General features: G+C 39.9%; 1 protein-coding gene across 1 annotated transcript; it reads left to right on the forward strand.

Annotated features, from left to right (window-relative positions):
• The first annotated feature begins 446 nt into the window (after window positions 1–446).
• On the forward strand, window positions 447–2,677 carry LOC112763477 (uncharacterized). Its single transcript, XM_025809134.1, has 2 exons — window positions 447–896; window positions 2,642–2,677. The coding sequence occupies exons 1-2, from the start codon at window positions 447–449 to the stop codon at window positions 2,675–2,677; spliced, it is 486 nt and encodes a 161-aa protein (XP_025664919.1).
• Window positions 2,678–23,709: the final 21,032 nt, after the last annotated feature.

The raw sequence follows: 23,709 nt of genomic DNA on the forward strand, positions 1-23,709 counted from the left end.
ATGCTATTTTGTGAGATTTTTGATGTGTGGGGAATTGACTTCATGGGGCCATTCCCTAATTCTAATGGTTTCTTCTACATTCTACTTGCTGTCGATTATGTGTCCAAATGGGTGGAAGCAATACCCACCCGGACGGATGATGCTAACGTGGTCCTTTCTTTTGTGAGAAATAATATCATTTGTAGATTTGGGTCGCCACAGGCAATCGTGAGCGACCAAGGTTCACCCTTTGTAACAAAAGAATGGAAGGACTCATGAAGAAGTATAGCATCATGCATAAAGTAGCCACAGCCTACCACCCACAAACAAACGGCCAAGCCGAGGTTTCCAATCAGGAGATTAAACACATCTTGGAAAGGATTGTGAAGCCCAATAGGAAAGATTGGAGTGCCAAACTCACCGATGGATTATGGGCCTACCAAACGGCATACAAAACGCCAATTGGCATGAGTCCCTTTCGGTTGGTGTATGGCAAAGCTTGCTATTTACCGGTGGAGATAGAACACAAGGCGTATTGGGGCATCAAGGAGTGTAATCCAAGTTTGGGTGGAGCCGGAATTGAGAGGAAGCTACAATTAGCGGAGTTGGAATGTTTGAGGCTTGAAGCTTATGAGAACTCTAGACTTTACAAGGAAAAAATGAAAGCCGTGCATGATAGGAACATAAGAGGCAAAGAATTTAAAGCCGGTAATCTAGTCCTTCTTTACAATTCTAGATTGAGATTGTTGCCTGGTAAACTAAAGTCAAAATGGGAAGGCCCAGATCAAGTAGTGAAAGTGGAACCCTATGGGGTTTACCATTTATGCCATTGCTCAAGTTCGGATATCTTCAAGGTCAATGGGTACCGTCTCAAGTTGTATCATGGTAAGCAAATGAAGAGCAACAAAGAGATTGAGGTATTCCTTTTGGAAGATGCACCTCTTGGCAAAGAGCAATGAGCTAGTGGAAGTCCAACTTAAGGACATTAAACAAAAGTGCTAGGTAGGAGACACCCCACCATGGTGAGATCTATCCTTTTTACCCTTTTGTATATAGTTTTTTAAACTCTTGATTAGTTTGCGATTGCTTAGCTATAGTTCTATTTGATTAGAGTTAATTGTAAATACCTAGGATATTTTACTCATGAAACCTTGCATTGATTTTTCCATGGATGATTTGATTGTGTGGTAGAAGAACACCCCTCTTTAGGTCTTACATTGATTTTGGGTGTTTTTCGCCTCTTTGGCTGGATTGGCCATTTAATTCATGACAATTAGGCATCTTTCATGATTCATTCAAAAAAAAAGGGGGGAGGGGGGCACGTGTGTGCGAACCGTGCGTGTACACGTCCTTAGGTCTTCGCAGCTCCTGGGCCATCTTCCAGAGAGTTGTGCAAATTCTGGGCCAATTCTGGGCCCTAGGCATAACCAGCATCATGCGTGCGGCGCACCGTGCGCGTACGCGTCCATGGCCATTCGCGCAAAAGCACGTGTCCGCGCACTAGCCGCGTACGCGTCACTAATGTGATTTGTGATCCTGGCCCATCCCTCCCGAGAGTTGTGCCCTAGTTGGGCCACTTTCATCTTACTGGCCCAACTCCCCTCACACATATGCGCAAGAGGCGCGCACGCGTAGCTCGACCATCATGCCAATTGACGCGTCACCGCATTGTGCGCGTCCGCGGTGATCACCAAATTCTATTTTCTGGTACTTTTTCCCGAGAGTTGGGCCAGAGTTGTGCCCAACCTGTGCTGAGGGCACAACCCATATGCACGCGCATGCGTACCTGGTGCTCGCGCGCACACCCACATTTTGCCAACTTTGCGCCCATGCGTACCGTGCGCGTCCGCGCCCTTACTCATTTTCGCCCATGCACGCGCACGCGTGCATGGCGCACGCACGTCGGTTCCGCGAACCAATTGAATTAGAGCGCGCCTTCCTCCTTCATTTTTCTTTCTTTCTTCTTACCACCCCCATTTTTCTTCACTTCTACCCTCCTCTACGATCTCCACCACCCCTTCTCCGCCACCACCGGCGGCAACCACCACCTCCGGCGATCCCACACCCCCTTTTTCCCTATTCTTTCTCTCACTCTTCCCTACCTTCTCTCCCACCTCCATACCCCATTTTTCTTCCTCCTCCTCTCAAGGTACTTCTCTTTCTATTTTTTTGTTTAGTTTTCTTTGTTTCTTTTTTCTCCTTTCCTTAGTTACATTCCCTTACTCTTCCCCTTAGTAATTTCATTCATGTTTCCTTTGATTGTTGAATTTTCTTTCCCTCTTTCTTTTTATTCTCTTATGGGTGTTCCAAGTGGAGTTTACTCTTGCTTTGATTAGCTTGTTTGATTTACTTACTTTCTTTGCAATTTGTGGTATGATATGATGATTGATGATGCTTTATGGGATGTCACATTGTTACTCTTCTCTCAATTTTTGTCAAAAAAGGGATGCACACCAAGTGTTTGATGAAAGACCCACATGACTTTTTGGAGTTATTTTAACTTAGTGTTTTCTATCTTAGTGCTCTTTCTCATTCACTTGTTTGTTCATATGTGCATTGAGCTTACTATATTTCTTGTTTTATTTCTCCATGCTCTTCCCCTATTTTTCACTTCTTGCTATTGATGTTAAGAGTGTGTGCTTCTCATGTGTCTTGTTTGCAGGCCTATACCACTCAGGCATCACTTGCTAGTGATTAGCCAAAATTTTTATTATGGACTTAGTCTCATGTTGCAGCTGTCATGTGTCTAAGCTACTTATCTTTTATGCCTTATCACTAGCATGCTTATTCTTTCTTGAATCCTCTTTAAGCTTAATTTCACCGCTTCTCCTTCTTTTCTAGGATGGTGATCAAAAGAGACAATGGAAAAGCACCCAAGAAGGCACCCTCACGGTCCACTAGCAAAGCACAACAAGCACCTAAAGTTAAGCCCCTCCTCACCAAGACAAGGAGCGTTGCTTACATTGATGTTTTGGAAAAGGACAATCTGGCAAGGGATCCGAACAAGTTCCCCAACCGATATTGTGAACTTGTCTTCCCCTTGGTCAAACCAAGGAACTATCATGCGGAGCCCCTTCTAGCCCCTCCGGCTCATGTTATACCACTCATCATGCCCCGCATCGAACAGCGGCAATGGGAATTCCTATTGAGGAAGCCGCGGGAGGCAAACTTGTCTTGGGTGGTTGAATTTTACACCAACTACCACTCCCCCTCCCTTACATCGGTATTTATGCGTCAAAAGCAAGTTCCCATCACAGAGGAGGCCATCCAAAACGTGTTTAAGACTAGACCATTAACGGAAGGGATTGATGCTTATCAAGAGATTTTGTCGGCACGGTGCCAACATGTGTTTGATTGGGATGCTATCCTCAAGGTCATTGCTATACCCGAATCTTTCTGGATTTGAAGAAGGATGAAACCCCCGGCCCAAGGGCATCACTGCAGGCTTTCTCACTAGAGAGGCTCAAGCATGGGCCCAAATTCTAGCTCAGTATGTGCTCCCAAGCACCCATGGCTCATCTATCACTGCCGAGTTAGCCTTGTTGGTTTGGTGTGTCTTCACCGAAAGACCGGTGCACATTCTCCGTCTCATTCGCCAATCCATGGGCCGCATCCACGCTAAAGGGAACCTACCCTTTCCCGCTCTAGTGACCGACTTGGTCGCCGCAGTCGGTGTTCCCAGAGAGACTAAGGATAGAAGGGCTATGATCCCGGCGGATGGAGATGTTGTTCCAAACGGGAGATACCTTTACCCTCCGATGGACACTAAAGAGCCACACTTATCCGTCCCCATGAGCATCCCATCTACCTCATCCGCACCACCAAAGTCATCCAGCAACGCATAGAGGAACTCCATAAGAAGCTTGACCGTTATGAGCGGCGTAACTAGTGCCGTTACGCTTTTGTCAAGAAGCTTCTAGGTTGCCTAGCCCCACCTATGGAAGAACCGGAAATTTCCACGTCCACCGGCATCGATAATGCGGAAAGCGATAATGAAGAAGATGATGGACACTCGGAAGCCGATCAACCACTACGTCTCACTCAAGGCACGGAGGACCATGCCAACTTCTAAGTGTGGGGAGGTCGGTCGACCGACCGGTCTTCATAGGTAACACCCGAATAAATTTTTTTTGAATCACCTTTGCTAATTAGGATAGATTGCTTGTTATGTTTTCATTTTTGGCATCCTTTGCATGTTAGTATCTCTTAATAAAATCACTTGGTTAGAGCAATGACTTCTCTCCTAGAAAACTAGAATTTTAGGGCGCACCCTAGCAATTTTGAAATTTAAAAATCTTTTGATGCTTAGCTTATTTAAAGAATGTAATTTGGAACATGGAAATGGATTTTGAGCTAAGAACACAAGTCTACAAGGTGGAGGACAAGTCTCCTACTTTGGCAAGGTTAGCCTTCCCTCATCTCATTTGTCACCTATGCAATTCAGCTGGAATTGTCATAGAGGAAGATATCCTCATTGAAGAGGACAAGCCCATCACTAAGAAAAGGATGGAGTAAACAAGAGAGCCCACTCATGGACCTCAACAAGAGCATGAGGAAGTTCCTCATCATGAAATCCCTGAGATGCCTCGTGGGACAACTAAGGATGGAGCACCAAGAGCATTCCATCCTCCTCCATGAAATTAGAGAAGACCAAAGAGCCATGAGGGATGAACAACAAAGGCAAGGAAAAGACATTGAGGAGCTCAAGCACTCCATAAGATCTACAAGAGGAAGAACTAGCCGCCATCACTAAGGTGGACCCATTCTTTAATTCCCTTGTTCTTTATTTTCTGTTTTTTGTTTCCTATGCCTTATGTTTTATCTATGTTTGTGTCTTTATTACATGATCATTAGTTTCTAGTGTCTATGTCTTAAAGCTATGAATGTCCTATGAATCCATCACCTTTCTTAAATGAAAAATGTTTTAAATTGCAAAAGAACTAGAAATGCATGATTTCGAATTCTATCTTGAAATTAGTTTAATTATTTTGATGTGGTGGCAATACCTTTTGTTTTCTGAATGAATGCTTGAACAGTGCATATTTTTGAATTTGTTGTATATGAATGTTAAAATTGTTGGCTTTTGAAAAAATAAAGAAAAAGGAGAAATATTATTTGATAATCTGAAAAATCATAAAATTGTTTATTGAAGCAAGAAAAACCAGTGAATAGACAAAGCTTGCGAAAAAAAGGTGGCAAAAAAAATAAAGAAAAAAAAAGAAAGAAAAAGAAAAAGCAAGCAGAAAAAGCCAGTAACCCTTTAAACCAAAAGGCAAGGGTAGAAAAAGGATCCAAGGCTTTGAACATTAATGGAAAGAAGGGACCACAGGAATAAAATCCTGGCCTAAGCGGCTAAATCAAGCTGTCCCTAACCATGTGCTTGTGGCATGAAGGTGTCAAGTGAAAGCTTGAGACTAAGTGGTTAAAGTCATGGTTGGTGCACGAAATTGTGATGTCCAGGCTCGAACAATCCCTGGTAATGGCTCCAAAGCTTGGTGCTTTGATCTTAATTCATAATTGTCACAACTTCGATACAACTAACCAGCAAGTGCACTGGGTCGTCCAAGTAATACCTTACGTGAGTAAGGGTCGAATCCCACGGAGATTGTTGGTATGAAGCAAGCTATGGTCACCTTGCAAATCTCAGTCAGGCGGATTTAAACATGATACTTTATTAGATTAAAATAAACAATAAAAGGGATAGAGATACTTATGTAGATTCATTGGCAGGGATTTCAGATAAGCGAATGGAGATGCTTTTCGTTCCTCTGAACCTCTGCTTTCCTGCTATCTTCATCCAATCAGTCTTACTCCTTTCCATGGCTGGCTTTATGTGATACATCACCACTGTCAATGGCTACTTTCGGTCATCTCTCGGGAAAATGATCCAATGCCCTGTCACGGCACGGCTAATCGTCTGGAGGCATCACCCTTGCCAATGGCTTCATCTTATCCTCTCAGTGAATAATATGCTCACGCACCCTGTCACGGCACGACTATTCATCTGTCGGTTCTCGATCATGCTGGAATAGGATTTACTATCCTTTTGCGTCTGTCACTAACGCCCTGCAATCGCGAGTTCGGAGCTCGTCACAGTCATTCAATCATTGAATCCTACTCGGAATACCACAGACAAGGTTTAGACCTTCCGGATTCTCTTGAATGCCGCCATCATTCTAGCTTACGCCACGAAGATTCTGGTTAGGAGATCTAAGAGATACTCATTCTAGCTTAATTCATGTAGAACGGAAGTGTTTGTCAGGCACGCGTTCATAGGGGTGATGGTGATGAGCGTCACACATAATCATCACCTTCATCACGTTCTTGGGTGCGAATGGAGATCTTAGAAGCGAAATAAGATGAATTGAATAGAAAATAGTAGTACTTTGCATTAATCTTTGAGGAACAGCAGAGCTCCACACCTTAATCTATGGAGTGTAGAAACTCTACCGTTAAAAATACATAAGTGAAGGTCCAGGCATGGCCGAGATGGCCAGCCCCCTAAAACATGATCAATAGTCTCCTAAGATGAATAATGGAATAAAACTGAGACCAAAGATGGTCAAAAAGACTAGTAAAAGGTCCTATTTATAATAAACTAGTCACTAGGGTTTACATGAGTAAGTAATTGATGCATAAATCCACTTCCGGGGCCCACTTGGTGTGTGTTTGGGCTGAGCCTGAGTGTAGCACGTGCAGAGGCCATTTGTGGAGTTGAACGCCAAGTTCTGTGCCAGTTTGGGCGTTCAACTCTGGTTTTGGATCCTTTTCTGGCGCTGGACGCCAGATTTGGGCAGAAGGCTGGCGTTGAACGCCAGTTTACGTCGTCAATTCTTGGCCAAAGTATGGACTATTATATATTTTTGGAAAGCCCTGGATGTCTACTTTCCAACGCAATTAGAAGCGCGCCATTTCGAGTTCTGTAGCTCCAGAAAATCCAATTTGAGTGCAGGGAGGTCAGAATCCAACAGCATCAGCAGTCCTTTTTCAACCTCTGAATCTGATTTCTGCTCAAGTCCCTCAATTTCAGCCAGAAAATACCTGAAATCACAGAAAAACACACAATCTCATAGGAAAGTCCAGAAATGTTAATTTAACATAAAAACTAATGAAAACATCCCTAAAAGTAACTAGATCCTACTAAAAACATACTAAAAACAATGCCAAAAAGCGTATAAATTATCCGCTCATCACAACACCAAACTTAAATTGTTGCTTGTCCCCAAGCAACTGAAAATCAAATAGGATAAAAAAGAAGAGAATATACTATAAATTCCAAACTATCAATGAAACAGAGCTTCAATCAAATGAGCGGGACTTATAGCTTTTTGCCTCTTGAATAGTTTTGGCATCTCACTTTATCCATTGAGGTTCAGAATGATTGGAATCTATAGGAATTTCAGATTTCGAATAGTGTTATTGACTCTCCTAGTTCAGTATGATGATTCTTGAACACAGCTTCTTTATGAGTCTTGGCCGTGGCCCTAAGCACTTTGTTTTCCAGTATTACCACCGGATACATAAATGCCACAGACACATAATTGGGTGAACCTTTTCAGATTGTGACTCAGCTTTGCTAGAGTCCCCAATTAGAGGTGTCTAGGGTTCTTAAGCACACTCTTCTTTTGCTTTGGACCTTGACTTTAACCGCTCAGTCTCAAGTTTTCACTTGACACCTACACGCCACAAGCACATGGTTAGGGACAGCTTGGTTTAGCCGCTTAGACCAGGATTTTATTCCTTTAGGCCCTCCTATCCACTGATGCTCAAAGCCTTGGGATCCTTTTTATTTGCCCTTGCCTTTTGGTTTTAAGGGTTATTGGCTTTTTCTGCTTGCTTTTTCTTTTCCTTTCTATTTTTTTTCTATTCTTTTTTTTTTCGCCTATTTTTTTCTTTTTTTTCTTCTATTTTTTTTTCTGCAAGCTTTGTTCTTTGCTGCTTTTTCTTGCTTCAAGAATCATTTTTATGATTTTTCAGATTATCAAATAACATGTCTCCTAGTCATCATTCTTTCAAGAGCCAACATATTTAACATTCTTAAACAACAACTTCAAAAGACATATGCACTGTTCAAGCATACATTCAGAAAACAAGAAGCATTGTCACCACATCAATATAATTAAGCTAAGTTCAAGGGTAAATTCGAAACTCATGTACTTCTTGTTCTTTTGAATTAAAACATTTTTCATTTAAGAGAGGTGATGGATTCATAGGACATTCATATCTTTAAGACAAAGTTACTTACTACTAATGATCATGTAATGAAGGCACAAACATAAATAAGCACATAACATAGAAAACGAAAAACAGAAGAAAGAAGAACAAGGAACGAATCCACCTTAGTGATGGTGGCGTTTCCTTCTTGAGGAACCAATGATGTCCTTGAGCTCTTCTATGTCTCTTCCTTGTCTTTGTTGCTCCTCCTTCATTGCTTTTTGATCTTCTCTTATTTCATGAAGCATGATGGAGTGCTCTTGATGTTCCACCCTTAGTTGTCCCATATTGGAACTCAATTCTTCTAGGGAGGTGTTGATGTGCTCCCAATAGTTTTGTGGAGGAAAGTGCATTTGAGGCATTTCCGGAATCTCATGGTGATGAGCTTCTTGCGCCTCTTGAGCTCCATGACTGGGCTCTCTTGCTTGCTCCATCTTTTTCTTAGTGATGGGCTTGTCCTCTTTGATGAGGATATCTCCTTCTATGTCAATCCCAGCTGAATTGCATAGGTGGCAAATGAGGTGAGGAAAGGCTAACCTTGCCATGGTGGAGGACTTGTCAGCCACCTTGTAGAGTTCTTGAGGTATAATCTCATGAACTTCCACCTCTTCTCCAATCATGATGCTATGGATCATGATGGCCCGGTCTATAGTAACTTCAGACCGGTTGCTAGTGGGAATGATTGAGCATTGAATAAACTCCAACCATCCTCTAGCTATAGGCTTGAGGTCCAATCTTCTTAGTTGAACCGGCTTGCCTTTGGAGTCAACCTTCCATTGAGCTCCTTCTACACATATGTCCATAAGGACTTGGTCCAACCTTTGATCAAAGTTGACTCTCCTTGTGTAGGGGCGTGCGTTCTCTTCCATGTATGGCAAGTTGAACGCCAACCTCACATTTTCCGGACTAAAATCTAAGTATTTCCCCCGAACCATTGTAACATAGTTCTTTGGATCCGGGTTCTTACTTTGATCATGGTTCTTGGTGATCCATGCATTGGCATAGAACTCTTGAACCATTAGGATGCCGACTTGTTGGATGGGATTTGTTAGAACTTCCCAACCTCTTCTTTGAATTTCATGTTGGATCTCCGGATACTCATTTCTTTTGAGTTTAAAAGGGACCTCAGGGATCACCTTCTTCTTGGCCACAACATCATAGAAGTGGTCTTGATGGGCTTTAGAGATGAATCTTTCCATCTCCCATGACTCGGATGTGGAAGCTCTTGTCTTCCCTTTCCCTCTTCTAGAGGATTCTCCGGTCTTGGGTGCCATCAATGGTAATGGAAAAACAAAAAAGCTATGCTTTTACCACACCAAACTTAGAATATTGCTCGCCCTCGAGCAATAAACAAAAGAATAGATGATCAAGAAGAAGAAATGGAGGAGAGGGAGAGGGTGATGTGGTTCGGCCAAGAAGGGTATAGAGGGGTTGTGTTGTGTGAATTTGAAGAAGAATGGAGGGCTTTGTATAGGGAAGGGAGGGTGGATGTGAGTGGTGAAGGTTTAGTGGGGAAGAGAGATTGAGGTGATTGGTGAAGGGTTTTTGGGAAAGAGTGTTTATGGGGTTGTGTGAAAGAGAGTGGTGAGAAGAAGTGAGTGGAGGTAGGTGGGGATCCTGTGGGGTCCACAGATCCTGAGTGGATCCTGTGGGGTTCACATATCCTGAGTGGATCCTGTGGGGTCCACAGATCCTGAGTGGATCCTGTGGGGTCCACAGATCCTTAGGTGTTCAAGGATTTACATCCCTGCACCCATTAGGCATGTAAAAATGCCTTTGTATCCAACTCTGGGCGTTCAGTGCCAGGTTGGTGGCCAATTTGGGCGTTCAACACCCATTTGTGTGCCATTTCTGGCGTTGAACGCCAGAACCATGCCTGTTCTGGCGTTCAGCGCCCAGAAGCTGCCCATTTTGGGCGTTCAGCGCCAGAACCATGCTCTGTTCTGGCGCTGAACGCCAGACAGATGCTCCTCCAGGGTGTGATTTTTCTTCTGCTGTTTTTGATTCCGTTTTCAATTTTTCTATTTATTTTGTTACTCCACATGATCATGAACCTAAGAAAACGATAAAAATAAGAATTAGATAAATATTGGGTTGCCTCCCAACAAGCGCTTCTTTAATGTCAATAGCTTGACAGTGGGCTCTCATGGAGCCTCACAGATGTGCAGAGTTTTGTTGAAACTCTCCAACACCAAACTTAGAGTTTGGATATGGGAGTTCAACACCAAACTTAGAGTTTGGTTGTGGCCTCCCAACACCAAACTTAGAGTTTGACTGTGGGGGCTCTGGTTGACTCTGCTTTGAGAGAAGCTTTTCATGCTTCCTCTTCATGGTTGCAGAGGGAGATCCTTGAGTTTTGAATACAAGGGAGTTCTCATTCCATTGAAGGACTATTTCACCTCTGTCAACATCAATCACAGCTCTTGTTGTGGCCAGGAAAGGTCTTCCTAGGATGATGGATTCATCCTCTTCCTTTCCAGTATCCAGGACTATGAAATCAGTAGGTATGTAAAGGCCCTCAACCTTTACTAATACATCTTCTACTTGTCCATAAGCCTGTCTTTTTGAGCTGTCTGCCATCTCTAATAAGATTTTAGTAGCTTGCACCCCATAGATTCCCAGTTTCTCTATTACAGAGAGGGGCATGAGGTTTATCCCTGAACCAAGGTCACACAGAGCCTTAAAGATCATGGTGCCTATGGTACAAGGGATTATGAACTTTCCAGGATCCTGTCTCTTCTGAGGCAATGTCAGTTGATCCAGATCACTTAGTTCATTGATGAACAAGGGTGGTTCAACTTCCCAAGCATCAATGCCAAATAATTTGGCATTCAGCTTCATGATTGCACCAAGAAACTTGGCATTTTGCTCTTCAGTAACATCCTCATTCTCTTCAAAAGGGGAATACTCATCAGAGCTCATGAAGGGCATAAGGAGGTTCAATGGGATCTCTATGGTCTCTAGATGAGCCTCAGAGTCCTTTGATTCCCCAGAGGGAAGCTCCTTATTGATCACTGGACGTCCCAGGAGGTCTTCCTCCTTGGGATTCATGTCCTCTCCTCTCCTCACAGGTTCGGCCATGGCGCTTATGTCAATGGCCTTGCACTCTCCTTTTGGGTTCTCTTCTGTATTGCTTGGGAGAGTACTAGGAGGGATTTCAGTGATCCTTTTACTCAGCTGGCCCACTTGTGCTTCCAGATTTCTAATGGAAGACCTTGTTTCATTCATGAAACTTACAGTGGCCTTAGATAGATCAGAGACTAGATTTGCTAAATTAGAAGCATTTTGTTAAGAGTTCTCTGTCTGTTGCTGAGTTGATGATGGAAAAGGCTTGCTATTGCTAAACCTATTTCTTCCACCATTATTAAAGCCTTGTTGGGGCTTTTGATCCTTCCATGAGAAATTTGGATGATTTCTCCATGTTGAGTTATAGGTGTTTCCATAAGGTTCACCTAAATAATTTACCTCTGCTATTGCAGGGTTCTCAGGATCATAGGCTTCCTCTTCAGAAGATGCCTCTTGAGTACTGTTGGATGCAGCTTGCATTCCATGCAGACTCTGAGAAATCATATTGACTTGCTGAGTCAATATTTTGTTCTGAGCCAATATGGCATTCAGAGTATCAACCTCAAGAACTCCCTTCTTCATAGGCGTCCCATTGATTACAGGATTCCTTTCAGAAGTGTACATGAACTGGTTATTAGCAACCATGTTAATGAGTTCTTGAGCTTCTGCAGGCATTTTCTTTAGGTGAATGGATCCTCCTGCAGAAGTGTCCAGTGACATCTTTGATAGCTCAAATAAACCATCATAGAATATATCCAGGATGGTCCATTCTGAAAGCATGTCAGAAGGACACTTTTTTGGTCAACTGTTTGTATCTTTCCCAAGCTTCATAGAGAGATTCACCTTCTTTCTGTCTGAAGGTTTGAACATCAGCTCTAAGCTTGCTCAGCTTTTGAGGAGGAAAGTACTTGGCTAAGAAAGCCGTGACCAGCTTATCCCAAGAGTTCAGGCTGTCTTTAGGTTGAGAATCCAACCATAATCTAGCTCTGTCTCTTACAGCAAAAGGGAAAAGCATGAGCCTGTAGACTTCAGGATCTTCTCCATTAGTCTTAACAGTGTCACATATCTGCAAGAATTCAGTTAAGAACTGAAAAGGATCTTCAGATGGAAGTCCATGAAACTTGCAGTTCTGCTGCATCAGAGAAACTAATTGAGGTTTCAGCTCAAAGTTGTTTGCTCCAATGGCAGGAATGGAGATGCTTCTTCCATGTAAATTGGAATTAGCTGCAGTGAAGTCACCAAGCATCCTCCTTGCATTATTATTATTCTCAGCTGCCATCTCCTCTGCCTGTTCGAAAATTTCTGAAAGGTTATCTCTGGATTGTTGTATTTTAGCTTCTCTTAATTTTCTCTTCAGAGTCCTTTCAGGTTCTGGATCTGCTTTCACAAGAATGTTCTTATCCTTGCTCCTGCTCATATGACAAGGAAGAATGGCCAGAAAAATGATAATAATAATAGAGATCCTTTATACCATAGTATAGGGATCCCTTTGTGAGTGGAAGAGAAGGGGGAGACAAAGAATGTGATGTAAAGGAAGAAATGCAACTGTACGAATGGAAGAGATGTGAGATGAGATGTTAGGATATGAATGAATAAAAAGAATAGAATGAGAGAGAAGGAGGAAATTTTCGAAAATTATTTTTGAAAAGGAGTTAGTGATTTTTGAAAATGGTTTTTTGAAAAATTGTTATTAATTTTCGAAAATTAAGTTTTTTAAAAATTAAAATAATTAATAAATTAAAAAGAAATTTTGAAAAAGGGGAGAGATATTTTCGAAAAATGAGAGAGAGAGAGAGTTAGTTAGGTGGTTTTGAAAAAGTTAAGAAACAAACAAAAAGTTTGTTAGTTAGTTGAAACAAATTTTGAAAAGATAAGAAGTTAGGAAGTTAGAAAAGATATTTTTGAAAAGATATTTTTTGAAAAAGATAAGATAAGAAGATATTTTTGAAAAGATATGATTGAAGTTAGTTTTGAAAAAGATTTGATTTTTAAAATCTCAATTAATGACTTGATTCATAAGAAATCACAAGATATGATTCTAGAATTTAAAGTTTGAATCTTTCTTAACAAGTAAGTAACAAACTTCAAATTTTTGACTCAAAACATTAATTGATTATTTTATTTTCGAAAATTTGTTATAAAAATAAGAAAAAGATTTTTGAAAAATATTTTTGGAATTTTCGAAAATAATTAAGAATTTTGAAAAAGATTTGATTTTTGAAAAAGATTTTGAAAAAGATAAGATTTTCAAATTGAAAATTTGATTTGACTCATGAAAAACAATTTGATTTTAAAAATTTTTGAAAAAGTCAATCCAAATTTTTCGAATTTGATGAGAGAAAAAGGGAAAGATATTTTTTTGATTTTTGAAATTTTTATGAAAAACATGAAAATTATGCAATGCATGAAATTTTTAGATCAAAACAATGAATGCATGCAAGGATGCTATGAATGTCAAGATGAACACCAAGAACACTATGAATGTCATGATGAACATCAAGACACCAAACTTAGAATTCTTTAATGCTTAGGCACTAAGAATTCAAAAATGCATATGATAAACATGAAAAGACACAAAACAAAAAATCATCAAGATCAAACAAGAAGACTTACCAAGAACAACTTGAAGATCATGAAGAACACTATGAATGCATGATATTTTCGAAAAATGCAAGATGCATATGCAAGTGACACCAAACTTATAACATGAATCAAGACTCAAACAAGAAACAGAAAAATATTTTTGATTTTTATGATTTTCTGATTTTTTTGGATTTTATTTTATATTTTTTGAAAATTATTTAGAAGGAAAGAAAAATAAGGATTCCAAATTTTTAATATGAATTCCAGGAATCTTGCCATGTTAGTCTAAAGCTTCAGTCCAGGAATTAGACATGGCTCACTAGCCAGCCAAGCTTTCAAAGAAAGCTCCAGTCCAAAACACTAGACATGGCCAATGGCCAGCCAAGCTTTAGCATGTAGATCAGAAACAGTAGCAGGTGGATTAACTCCAACTAGCTTGCTCTTGATAACAAATTGCTGCCTCAGTCCAAATAAATTTAGACATGGCTTTACAGCCAGCCAGGCTTCACATGCTTCATGAAACACTAGAATTCATTCTTAAAAATTCTGAATCCAAAATTTTTTTTTTTTTCGAAAGCAAAGGAGAAAATTTTGAAAGATTTTTGAAAAATTTTTAAAAACAAAACAAAAAGAAAATTACCTAATCTGAGCAATAAGATGAACCGTCAGTTGTCCAAACTCAAACAATCCCCGGCAACGGCGCCAAAAACTTGGTGCTGTTGCCGGATCAAAAGGGAATCTGGCACTGATGTTACCGGACCAAAAGCTTGCCGAGAACTCAAACAATCCCCGGCAATGGCGCCAAAAACTTGGTGCACGAAATTGTGATGTCCAGGCTCGAACAATCCCTGGTAATGGCTCCAAAGCTTGGTGCTTTGATCTTAATTCATAATTGTCACAACTTCGATACAACTAACCAGCAAGTGCATTGGGTCGTCCAAGTAATACCTTACGTGAGTAAGGGTCGAATCCCACGGAGATTGTTGGTATGAAGCAAGCTATGGACACCTTGCAAATCTCAGTCAGGCGGATTTAAACATGATACTTTATTAGATTAAAATAAACAATAAAAGGGATAGAGATACTTATGTAGATTCATTGGCAGGGATTTCAGATAAGCGAATGGAGATGCTTTTCGTTCCTCTGAACCTCTGCTTTCCTGCTATCTTCATCCAATCAGTCTTACTCCTTTCCATGGCTGGCTTTATGTGATACATCACCACTGTCAATGGCTACTTTCGGTCATCTCTCGGGAAAATGATCCAATGCCCTGTCACGGCACGGCTAATCGTCTGGAGGCATCACCCTTGCCAATGGCTTCATCTTATCCTCTCAGTGAATAATATGCTCACGCACCCTGTCACGGCACGGCTATTCATCTGTCGGTTCTCGATCATGCTGGAATAGGATTTACTATCCTTTTGCGTCTGTCACTAACGCCCTGCAATCGCGAGTTCGGAGCTCGTCACAGTCATTCAATCATTAAATCCTACTCGGAATACCACAGACAAGGTTTAGACCTTCCGGATTCTCTTGAATGCCGCCATCATTCTAGCTTACACCACGAAGATTCTGGTTAGGAGATCTAAGAGATACTCATTCTAGCTTAATTCATGTAGAACGGAGATGGAGATCTTGGGTGCGAATGGAGATCTTAGAAGCAAAATAAGATGAATTGAATAGAAAATAGTAGTACTTTGCATTAATCTTTGAGGAACAGCAGAGCTCCACACCTTAATCTATGGAGTGTAGAAACTCTACCGTTAAAAATACATAAGTGAAGGTCCAGGCATGGCCGAGATGGCCAGCCCCCTAAAACGTGATCAATAGTCTCCTAAGATGAATAATGGAATAAAACTGAGACCAAAGATGGTCAAAAAGACTAGTAAAAGGTCCTATTTATAATAAACTAGTCACTAGGGTTTACATGAGTAAGTAATTGATGCATAAATCCACTTCCGGGGCCCACTTGGTGTGTGTTTGGGCTGAGCCTGAGTGTAGCACGTGCAGAGGCCATTTGTGGAGTTGAACGCCAAGTTCTGTGCCAGTTTGGGCGTTCAACTCTGGTTTTGGATCCTTTTCTGGCGCTGGACGCCAGATTTGGGCAGAAGGCTGGCGTTGAACGCCAGTTTACGTCATCAATTCTTGGCCAAAGTATGAACTATTATATATTGCTGAAAAGCCCTGGATGTCTACTTTCCAACGCAATTGGAAGCGCGCCATTCCGAGTTCTGTAGCTCCAGAAAATTCACTTTGAGTGCAGGGAGGTCAGAATCCAACAGCATCAGCAGTCCTTTTTCAACCTCTGAATCTGATTTCTGCTCAAGTCCCTCAATTTCAGCCAGAAAATACCTGAAATCACAGAAAAACACACAATCTCATAGTAAAGTCCAGAAATGTGAATTTAACATAAAAACTAATGAAAACATCCCTAAAAGTAACTAGATCCTACTAAAAACATACTAAAAACAATGCCAAAAAGCGTATAAATTATCCGCTCATCAATGGTCCAAAGAAAAAAGAGTGTGCTTAAGAGCTCTGGACACCTCTAACTGGGGACTATAGCAAAGCTGAGTCACAATCTGAAAAGGTTCACCCAGTTATGTGTCTGTAGCATTTATGTATCCGGTGGTAATACTGGAAAACAAAATGATTAGGGTCACGGCCAAGACTCATAAAGTAGCTGTGTTCAAGAATCAACATACTGAACTAAGAGAATCAATAAAACTATCTGAATTCTGAGTTCCTATAGATGCCAATCATTTTAAACTTCAAAGGATAAAGTGAGATGCCAAAACTGTTCAGAAGCAAAAAGGCTACAAGTCCCGCTCATTTAATTGGAACTAAGTTCATTGATAAGTTTGGAATTTATTGTATTTTCTCTTCTTTTTATCCTATTTTCTTTTTAGTTGCTTGGGGACAAGCAACAATTTAAGTTTGGTGTTGTGATGAGCGGATAATTTATACCCTTTTTGGCATTGTTTTTACATAGTTTTTAGTATGTTTTTATTACTTTTTATTATATTTTTATTAGTTTTTATTCAAAAATCACATTTCTGGACTTAACTATGAGTTTGTGTATTTTTCTATGATTTCAGGTATTTTCTGGGTGAAATTGAGGGACCTGAGCAAAAATCTGATTCAGAGGATGAAAAAGGACTGCAGATGTTGTTGGATTCTGACCTCCCTGCACTCGAAGTGGATTTTCTAGAGCTACAGAAGCTCAATTGGCACGCCCTCAATTGCGTTGGAAAGTAGACATCCTGGGCTTTCTAGAAATATATAATAGTCCATATTTCTCTCGAGATTTGATGGCCCAAACTGGCGTTCAAAGTCAGCCTAAAACATCTTGGCGTAAAACGCCCAAACTGGCACCAGAATTGGAGTTAAACGCCCAAACTAGCACCAAAGCTGGCGTTTAACTTCACGAAAAGCCTAAGCACGAAAAAGCTTCAATGGTCAGCCCAAGCACACACCAAGTGGGCCCTGGAAGTGGATTTCTACACTTAGTTACTCATTTTCTGTAAACCCTAGTAACTACTTTAGTATAAAAACTACTTTTAGAGATTTATTTTATATAGTCTTTGGTTGAAGCTTTTATCTTTTGAACTTGTATGTTCACGTTTAGAGGCTGGCGTCACGGCCATGCCTAGACCTTTTTCACTTATGTATTTTCTACGGTGGAGTTTCTGCACCCCATAGATTAAGGTGTGGAGCTTTGCTGTTCTTCATGAATTAATGCAAGTACTATTGTTTTTCTATTCAATTCACGCCTACTTCTTCTCTAAGATATTCACTCGCACTTCAACCTGATGAATGTGATGACCCGTGACACTCATCATTATTCTCACTTATAAACGCGTGCTTGACAACCACTCCCGTTCTATTTGCAATAGCTTGAGTGTATATCTCTTGGCCTCCTGGTTCACGACGCATGGTTGCCTCTCCTGACAACAGATCATTCCATTTCGTGAGATCAGAGTCTTCATAGTAAAGGCTAGAACCATTGGCAGTATTCCTGACATCCAGAAAGTCTAAACCTTGTCTGTGGTATTCCGAGTAGGATCTGGGAAGGGATGACTGTGACGAGCTTCAAACCTCCAAATGTGGGGCACAAGTGACAGTGTGCAAAAGGACAATGGTCCTATTCCAACGCTAGCGGGAATCGACAGATGATTAGCCGTGTGGTGACAGTGCATATGGATTTGTTTTCATCCGAGAGGATCATACAGCTTGCCATGGAAGGAGGTAATGCATGGTTGGAAGAAGACAATAGGAAAGCAGAGGTTCAGAAGCAACAAAGCATCTCCAGATGCTTATTTGAAATTCCCACCAATGAATTACATAAGTAACTTTATCCTATTTTATATTTTAATTATCAAAACCTCATAACCATTTGAATCTGCCTGACTGAGATTTACAAGGATGACCATAGCTTGCTTCAAGCCAACAATCTCCGTGGGATCGACCCTTACTCACGTAAGGTTTATTACTTGGATGACCCAGTGCACTTGCTGGTTAGTTATGCGGAGTTGTGAAAAAGAGTTGAGATTAAGATTGTGTGTACAAAGTTTTTGGCGCCATTATTAGAGATCACAATTTCGTGCACCATTTTCCTCTTAAAGCTGGTGATGTGCTATTATAAAGAATAAAAGGGTTAAGTAGGCTCAACATTGGTTCACAAGGGTTGATAAAAGGGTAAAGCTAATTTGGGTTTGTGAGTTTAAATGAACAAAGGCCTCAATCACATAAATGCATTCAAATATTGAATAATGGACATATAGAATCAAGCAAGCTAAAGATCACAATCTTAAAGAGAGCACACACATCAAACGAAAATATTGGTTTAAAGATGCAACCAATCATTTAGGCTCAAAATCTCACTAGTTTTGTGTGTTCTAGCTCTAAAATCATGTTCCAAAAATAGTTTTCTCAAGCAAGTTCAAGAAACAATTTAGCATCCTTTTAGTGGAATGCCCTAAAATAATTTTCTTAGAAAAGAAATCATTACTTTAACCAACTGATTCTAATGAGAAGTGGTTGGATGGAAAACAATTCATGTAGTTCATGTGCGTCCAATCACTTAACAAGCATAAGTAAGATATGTACAACTCTAGATATCTTTACAACAACTACTATGCAAAAAGTACTTATATGAAAAAACTAACTAGAAAATGAAAATGATCCTAATTAGTAAAAGAAAAATTAAAATCTTGGTGGTAAAGAATGGATTGTTACCTACAGAAGTCGGTAACTGACCTCCCCACACTTAAAAATTTGCACGGTCCTCCGTGCCAACAGTGATGAGCAGAGTTCGTCCAAGAGTGTCACTTCCAATGGCCCTAGGATAGTGAGACAATGACGCCTCTATGTTCACTGTAACAACCCCATTTTTCGAGAATGCGAGATCCTTTCTGAAGACACAGGTTTCTCGAGAAGATCATAAGAGGGAACACCTCTGCTGTATCATCAAGAATCTCAATCCTCATTGACATTATGTCATCTTTAAGCTAGAATCTCTTTTGGGACAAGCTCGAGAATGCAATCGCGAAGAACCTAGTTTTCGAACCGTATTGGTTAGTTTTGATTCTAGTTTTCATAAATAATCTCTATTTAATGGACCGGACTCGATTCATAAGAGAAGAGAGGTAACAGTATAATATTATGATTATATTAGTATTAGAAGCTGCTTGAATGATATTATAAGGTTACCTGGTCTATTTTAGTTAAAAAAGGAGATCGGTTTAACCGGGTTCACGATTTACTGGTGCAGCTTAGCACCAGCACTCTTTGATAACTTTAGCAATGCTAATGCCTCAACATACATGTTATATTCTCATATTAAATATGTTACTAGTGTCATTTATGCTAGTAGCTCAGAAAAGAATTTTTAGATATGTTTTTATGTGTGCTCCGATACATCTAGTTTTAGTAGTTATACATCTGAGATATTTTAACATTATTTTAATCCACCTCTAAACAAACCAATCACAATCCACCTATACCACCCAAAGACCTCCAAGGCTTTCTTATTTTCACCTTGTGGCCGAAAATAGGAAGAGAGAAAAAGAGAGAAAAGTTCTTAGTTCCAAAAATTCAAAGCTTGATTTCTTCTAAACAAAAACTCAAATCAAAATTCCAATCTGACCAAAATGATCCTCTCTTCTTTCTCTGCATAATCATATGACTTATCAAGGCTGGAATCCAGGTGAGTTGGCTACACCATCTGTAACGACCCAACTCCCAATATGCCATGGTCATACAAGAAGTATGTTCCTTGTTAGAACGTTGCCAATTTTATGAGTAATTTTTTTTCTATTTAACTTATATCGTTACGAGCGATGGAGTAAAATAAATATGCACACATTGATAGAAATAATAAGGAAGCATAAAGAAATATATAACACAGCTGATAATATACATCATGTACACTATAATAAAACATGTAGCGTTTACAAAAGATCAATTCAGTTTACATCATAGTTAACCTACGTAACTAATATATACACGACACTCCCAAGGCCTGGCCGATACAAAAAGCTGCTAAGCTGGCTCCCAGGCTAGCCTAACCATTCTACAGCTCCTAGCTCTCGGGTGTACTAACACAAGTGAGAGATTGACCAAAAGTCAATGTCAGACTAGAGTGTCATCAAAAGAATGCCCCTACCACTCTTATTCTATATTTACGTATGGCCGTTCGGTAGATCATCATGAGGCTCGTCCATCTCCTCATCCTGCTCTATCTCTATCTCCAGGTTCTCCTCCTCCTCGTCATCAGCAGCTACAGCTATACCCTTAGAATAACCAGAAGCACTACTGTCACTATGTACAAAACCATTCGCAAGCACAGGTTCGTTCGCGTATATAGGAGCTACCCCATCATCCGATAGTGCCGGCTCATCAGGCTGTGGAAAGTCAGGGATCGGCTCAGGGGGAAAATCCCACCCTGGTGGAATTGCAGGTACATTCCCTCCAGCTATCTCGGGCTCGTCAGGAATGATAAGCTCAGGTGCCGCCTTATTCAAGGGTTGAACTGGTATAGGGTGTTCGGGACCGTCGGGAAAAGGATGCCCAAGTGCGTCAGCGTGTAACCAGGATAAGGGAAAGTCGTAAGGAGAGTCGGGGTCAAAAAGTAGGCTAGACAGAGGATGTTGAAAAGCTCGACCGTACAACGCATACCGTCTGATACGAGGCTCCAATCCCATAATAATGTAACTATGGTGTACCGGATCCTCGTAGATGTAAAGGTCCTCAAACACATAGAATATCACACCCGTCTCCATCTAGAGAGGATGAAGGGAGAGAATGAGGTAAGAACTGGGGAGTTCATAGTAGGGCCGGGGTTATTAGTTACGTTTATTAATTCGGTGTTATTTAGCGGATAGATAACAGAATACAGCAAAGCAGTAAATAGAAAAAATAGATAAATAGCGAAACTAGAGAAAACAGAAAGCAAAACACGAACAAAAGAATACAAGAAAATAAAACACAAACATAGCATACAAGCAGACAAACATAGAGAAATAGATCACACACATAAAAGGAATGTAACAAAGAATGATGTGCAGACAAGAATGATGCATGTCTAGCCCTAGTACAGACCATGAGCTCATGTATCGGTTAGCACTTGCAATCCCGACATTTATCCGGTCACAACTCCATGATTTCCCGAATACAATTTTCCATTCAAATAAATGTGCATATATTTATTAGCAGCTCTATTGAGACAGCCTCTACTTTCTTCTCATAGGAAATATATATTCTTGGGAACGGAAAATTACTTTAGGTATCTTAGTTTCCCTACAGAAGCTCTTGGGTTGCTTTAAGCAACAGATAAATAAACAAACATCTCTTGGATTGCCTTAAGCAACAAGTAATTAAACAACATCTCTTGGGTTGCCTGAAGCAACAAATAACTTTTCAACAAGTCCTCTGCTCTTAGCCTCTTTACTCTACTCTGGTTACTCTTTTTTCTGTGTCTCTTTACTCTGCTCTGATTTCTCTGTTTAACATTTGTATTTAAAGCTTATGTAAATTTCGGAATGAATAGTTAGCCTGTCCCAAGTATAAGTTCATTAAGTTTATACTGAAACAGTTTAACTTTTCATATTATACTTAACCCTAGGCGCAACTCAAGGACTAACTATGTTGCTCCTAGTTCGTTCACTGATCTCTGTTTGTTTCTGTTATTAAAACTGTACAGACTTTTTCTTTGATTTTTATCTCTTCTTTAACTTTTTATCTTTCCTTTGTCTTTGACTCACTAATATGTTATTACCATTCCCTAAGTGTTTTATGAAGGTAATTATGAGATTCTGCGCTTAAAGTTGTCTTTCTAAATCTTTTACGAAAAACTGTCTTTTCCGCATTATTTTATTATTTTTTATAAAATATTATTTTTAATTAAATGTTATTATTTAATATTTTATTAATATATTTTCGATATTTACCCTTTCTTACCCTAAAAGTTATATAAATTCACTTTTTACCACCCGTAACTTTCAGAAATTACAAAATAATCACACAAACACAAAAAATTTTACTTCCTTGCCCTTTTTAAGATCTAAATCCTATTTTTCATTGTTTTTTACCATACTCAAGGTGTTTTTCGTGTTCTTCGTAAATTCTTCAGATTCTTTCTCTGTTTTCACCCGTTTTTCAATCTTTTCAATAACCGATTTTTACCAAAATTCATAATAAATTCTCAGCCACTAAAATCCCATCTTTTCCACTTGATTTTAACATAAATTGAACCCCAATTTAAGGCCTAGGGTTTCAGTTTCCAGCTGCACTCAAGAACACAAATTCATAGCTTGAATTTCATCAAATTTTCATCAAATTTTCAATAAGAATCACTCATATAAATCATCAATTTCAAGCACAGCCAAACCATATCATAATCACACAACTCAAAAATAATTAATCAAGATTAATTTTGTCAAACCCTACCTAGTTTTGCTACTCCAAATTCCGCTACTCCAAATTCGGTTATACTCTCAGGTGGTCCTTAAGCACTTTTTCCCCCTAAATCATATCAAGAACAACTTTAAATCCACAAACCCTCAACTGAACAAATCTCACCCATCATGTTAGGAAGGGATTTCTTACCTAAAACTTGCTGGAAATTAACGTTTCTTGGCTCACACGTCAAGTTAAGCATGATTGCTAAGGAAGAACATCAAGAAAACTCAAGTTTAAACATGTTTCCTTGAAACCGAAGCAAAAGAGAGATGGTGCAGCCAACTCACCTTGAATCCAGCCTTGATAAGTCATATGGTTATGTAGAGAAAGAAGAGAGGATTATTTTGGTTGGATTGGAATTTTGATTTCAGTTTTAGTTCAGTAGAAATCAAGCTTTGAAGATTTGGAACTAAGAACTTTTCTCTCTTTTTCTCTCTTCCTATTTTCGGCCACAAGGTGAAAATGAACTAGCCTTGGGTGTCTTGGGGGTGTAGGGTGAGCTGTTATTGGTTGGCTTGTAGGTGGGTTAAAATAATATTAAAATATCTCACGTGTATAACTACTAAAACTAGATGTATCAGAACACTTGTAAAAACATCTCTAAAAATTCTTTTCTGAGCTACTAGCAAAAATGACACTAGTAACATATTTATTATGAGAGTAGAACATGTATGATGAGGCCTTAGTATTACTAAAGTCATCCGAGAGTACTGGTGCTAAGCTGCACCAGTAAACTGTGAACCCGGTTAAATCGGTCTCCTATTTTTAACTAAAATAGACCAGGTAATATTATAATATCATTCAAGAATCCTCTAATACTCATATAAAGATAATATTATAATGTTATCTCTCTTCTCTTATGAATCGAGTCCGGTTTGTCAAACTGAGACTATTTACGGAAACCAG

This window comes from Arachis hypogaea, chromosome 17 (assembly GCF_003086295.3).
Source record: "Arachis hypogaea cultivar Tifrunner chromosome 17, arahy.Tifrunner.gnm2.J5K5, whole genome shotgun sequence".
Lineage (NCBI taxonomy): Eukaryota > Viridiplantae > Streptophyta > Magnoliopsida > Fabales > Fabaceae > Arachis > Arachis hypogaea.

Coding starts and splice junctions, on each gene's coding strand:
- LOC112763477 (XM_025809134.1), top strand. CDS start 447: ATGAGTCCCTTTCGGTTGGTGTATGGCAAAGCTTGCTATTTACCGGTG. Junction 897..2,641: donor AGAGCAACAAAGAGATTGAG/GTATTCCTTTTG, acceptor TCTTGTTTGCAG/GCCTATACCACTCAGGCATC.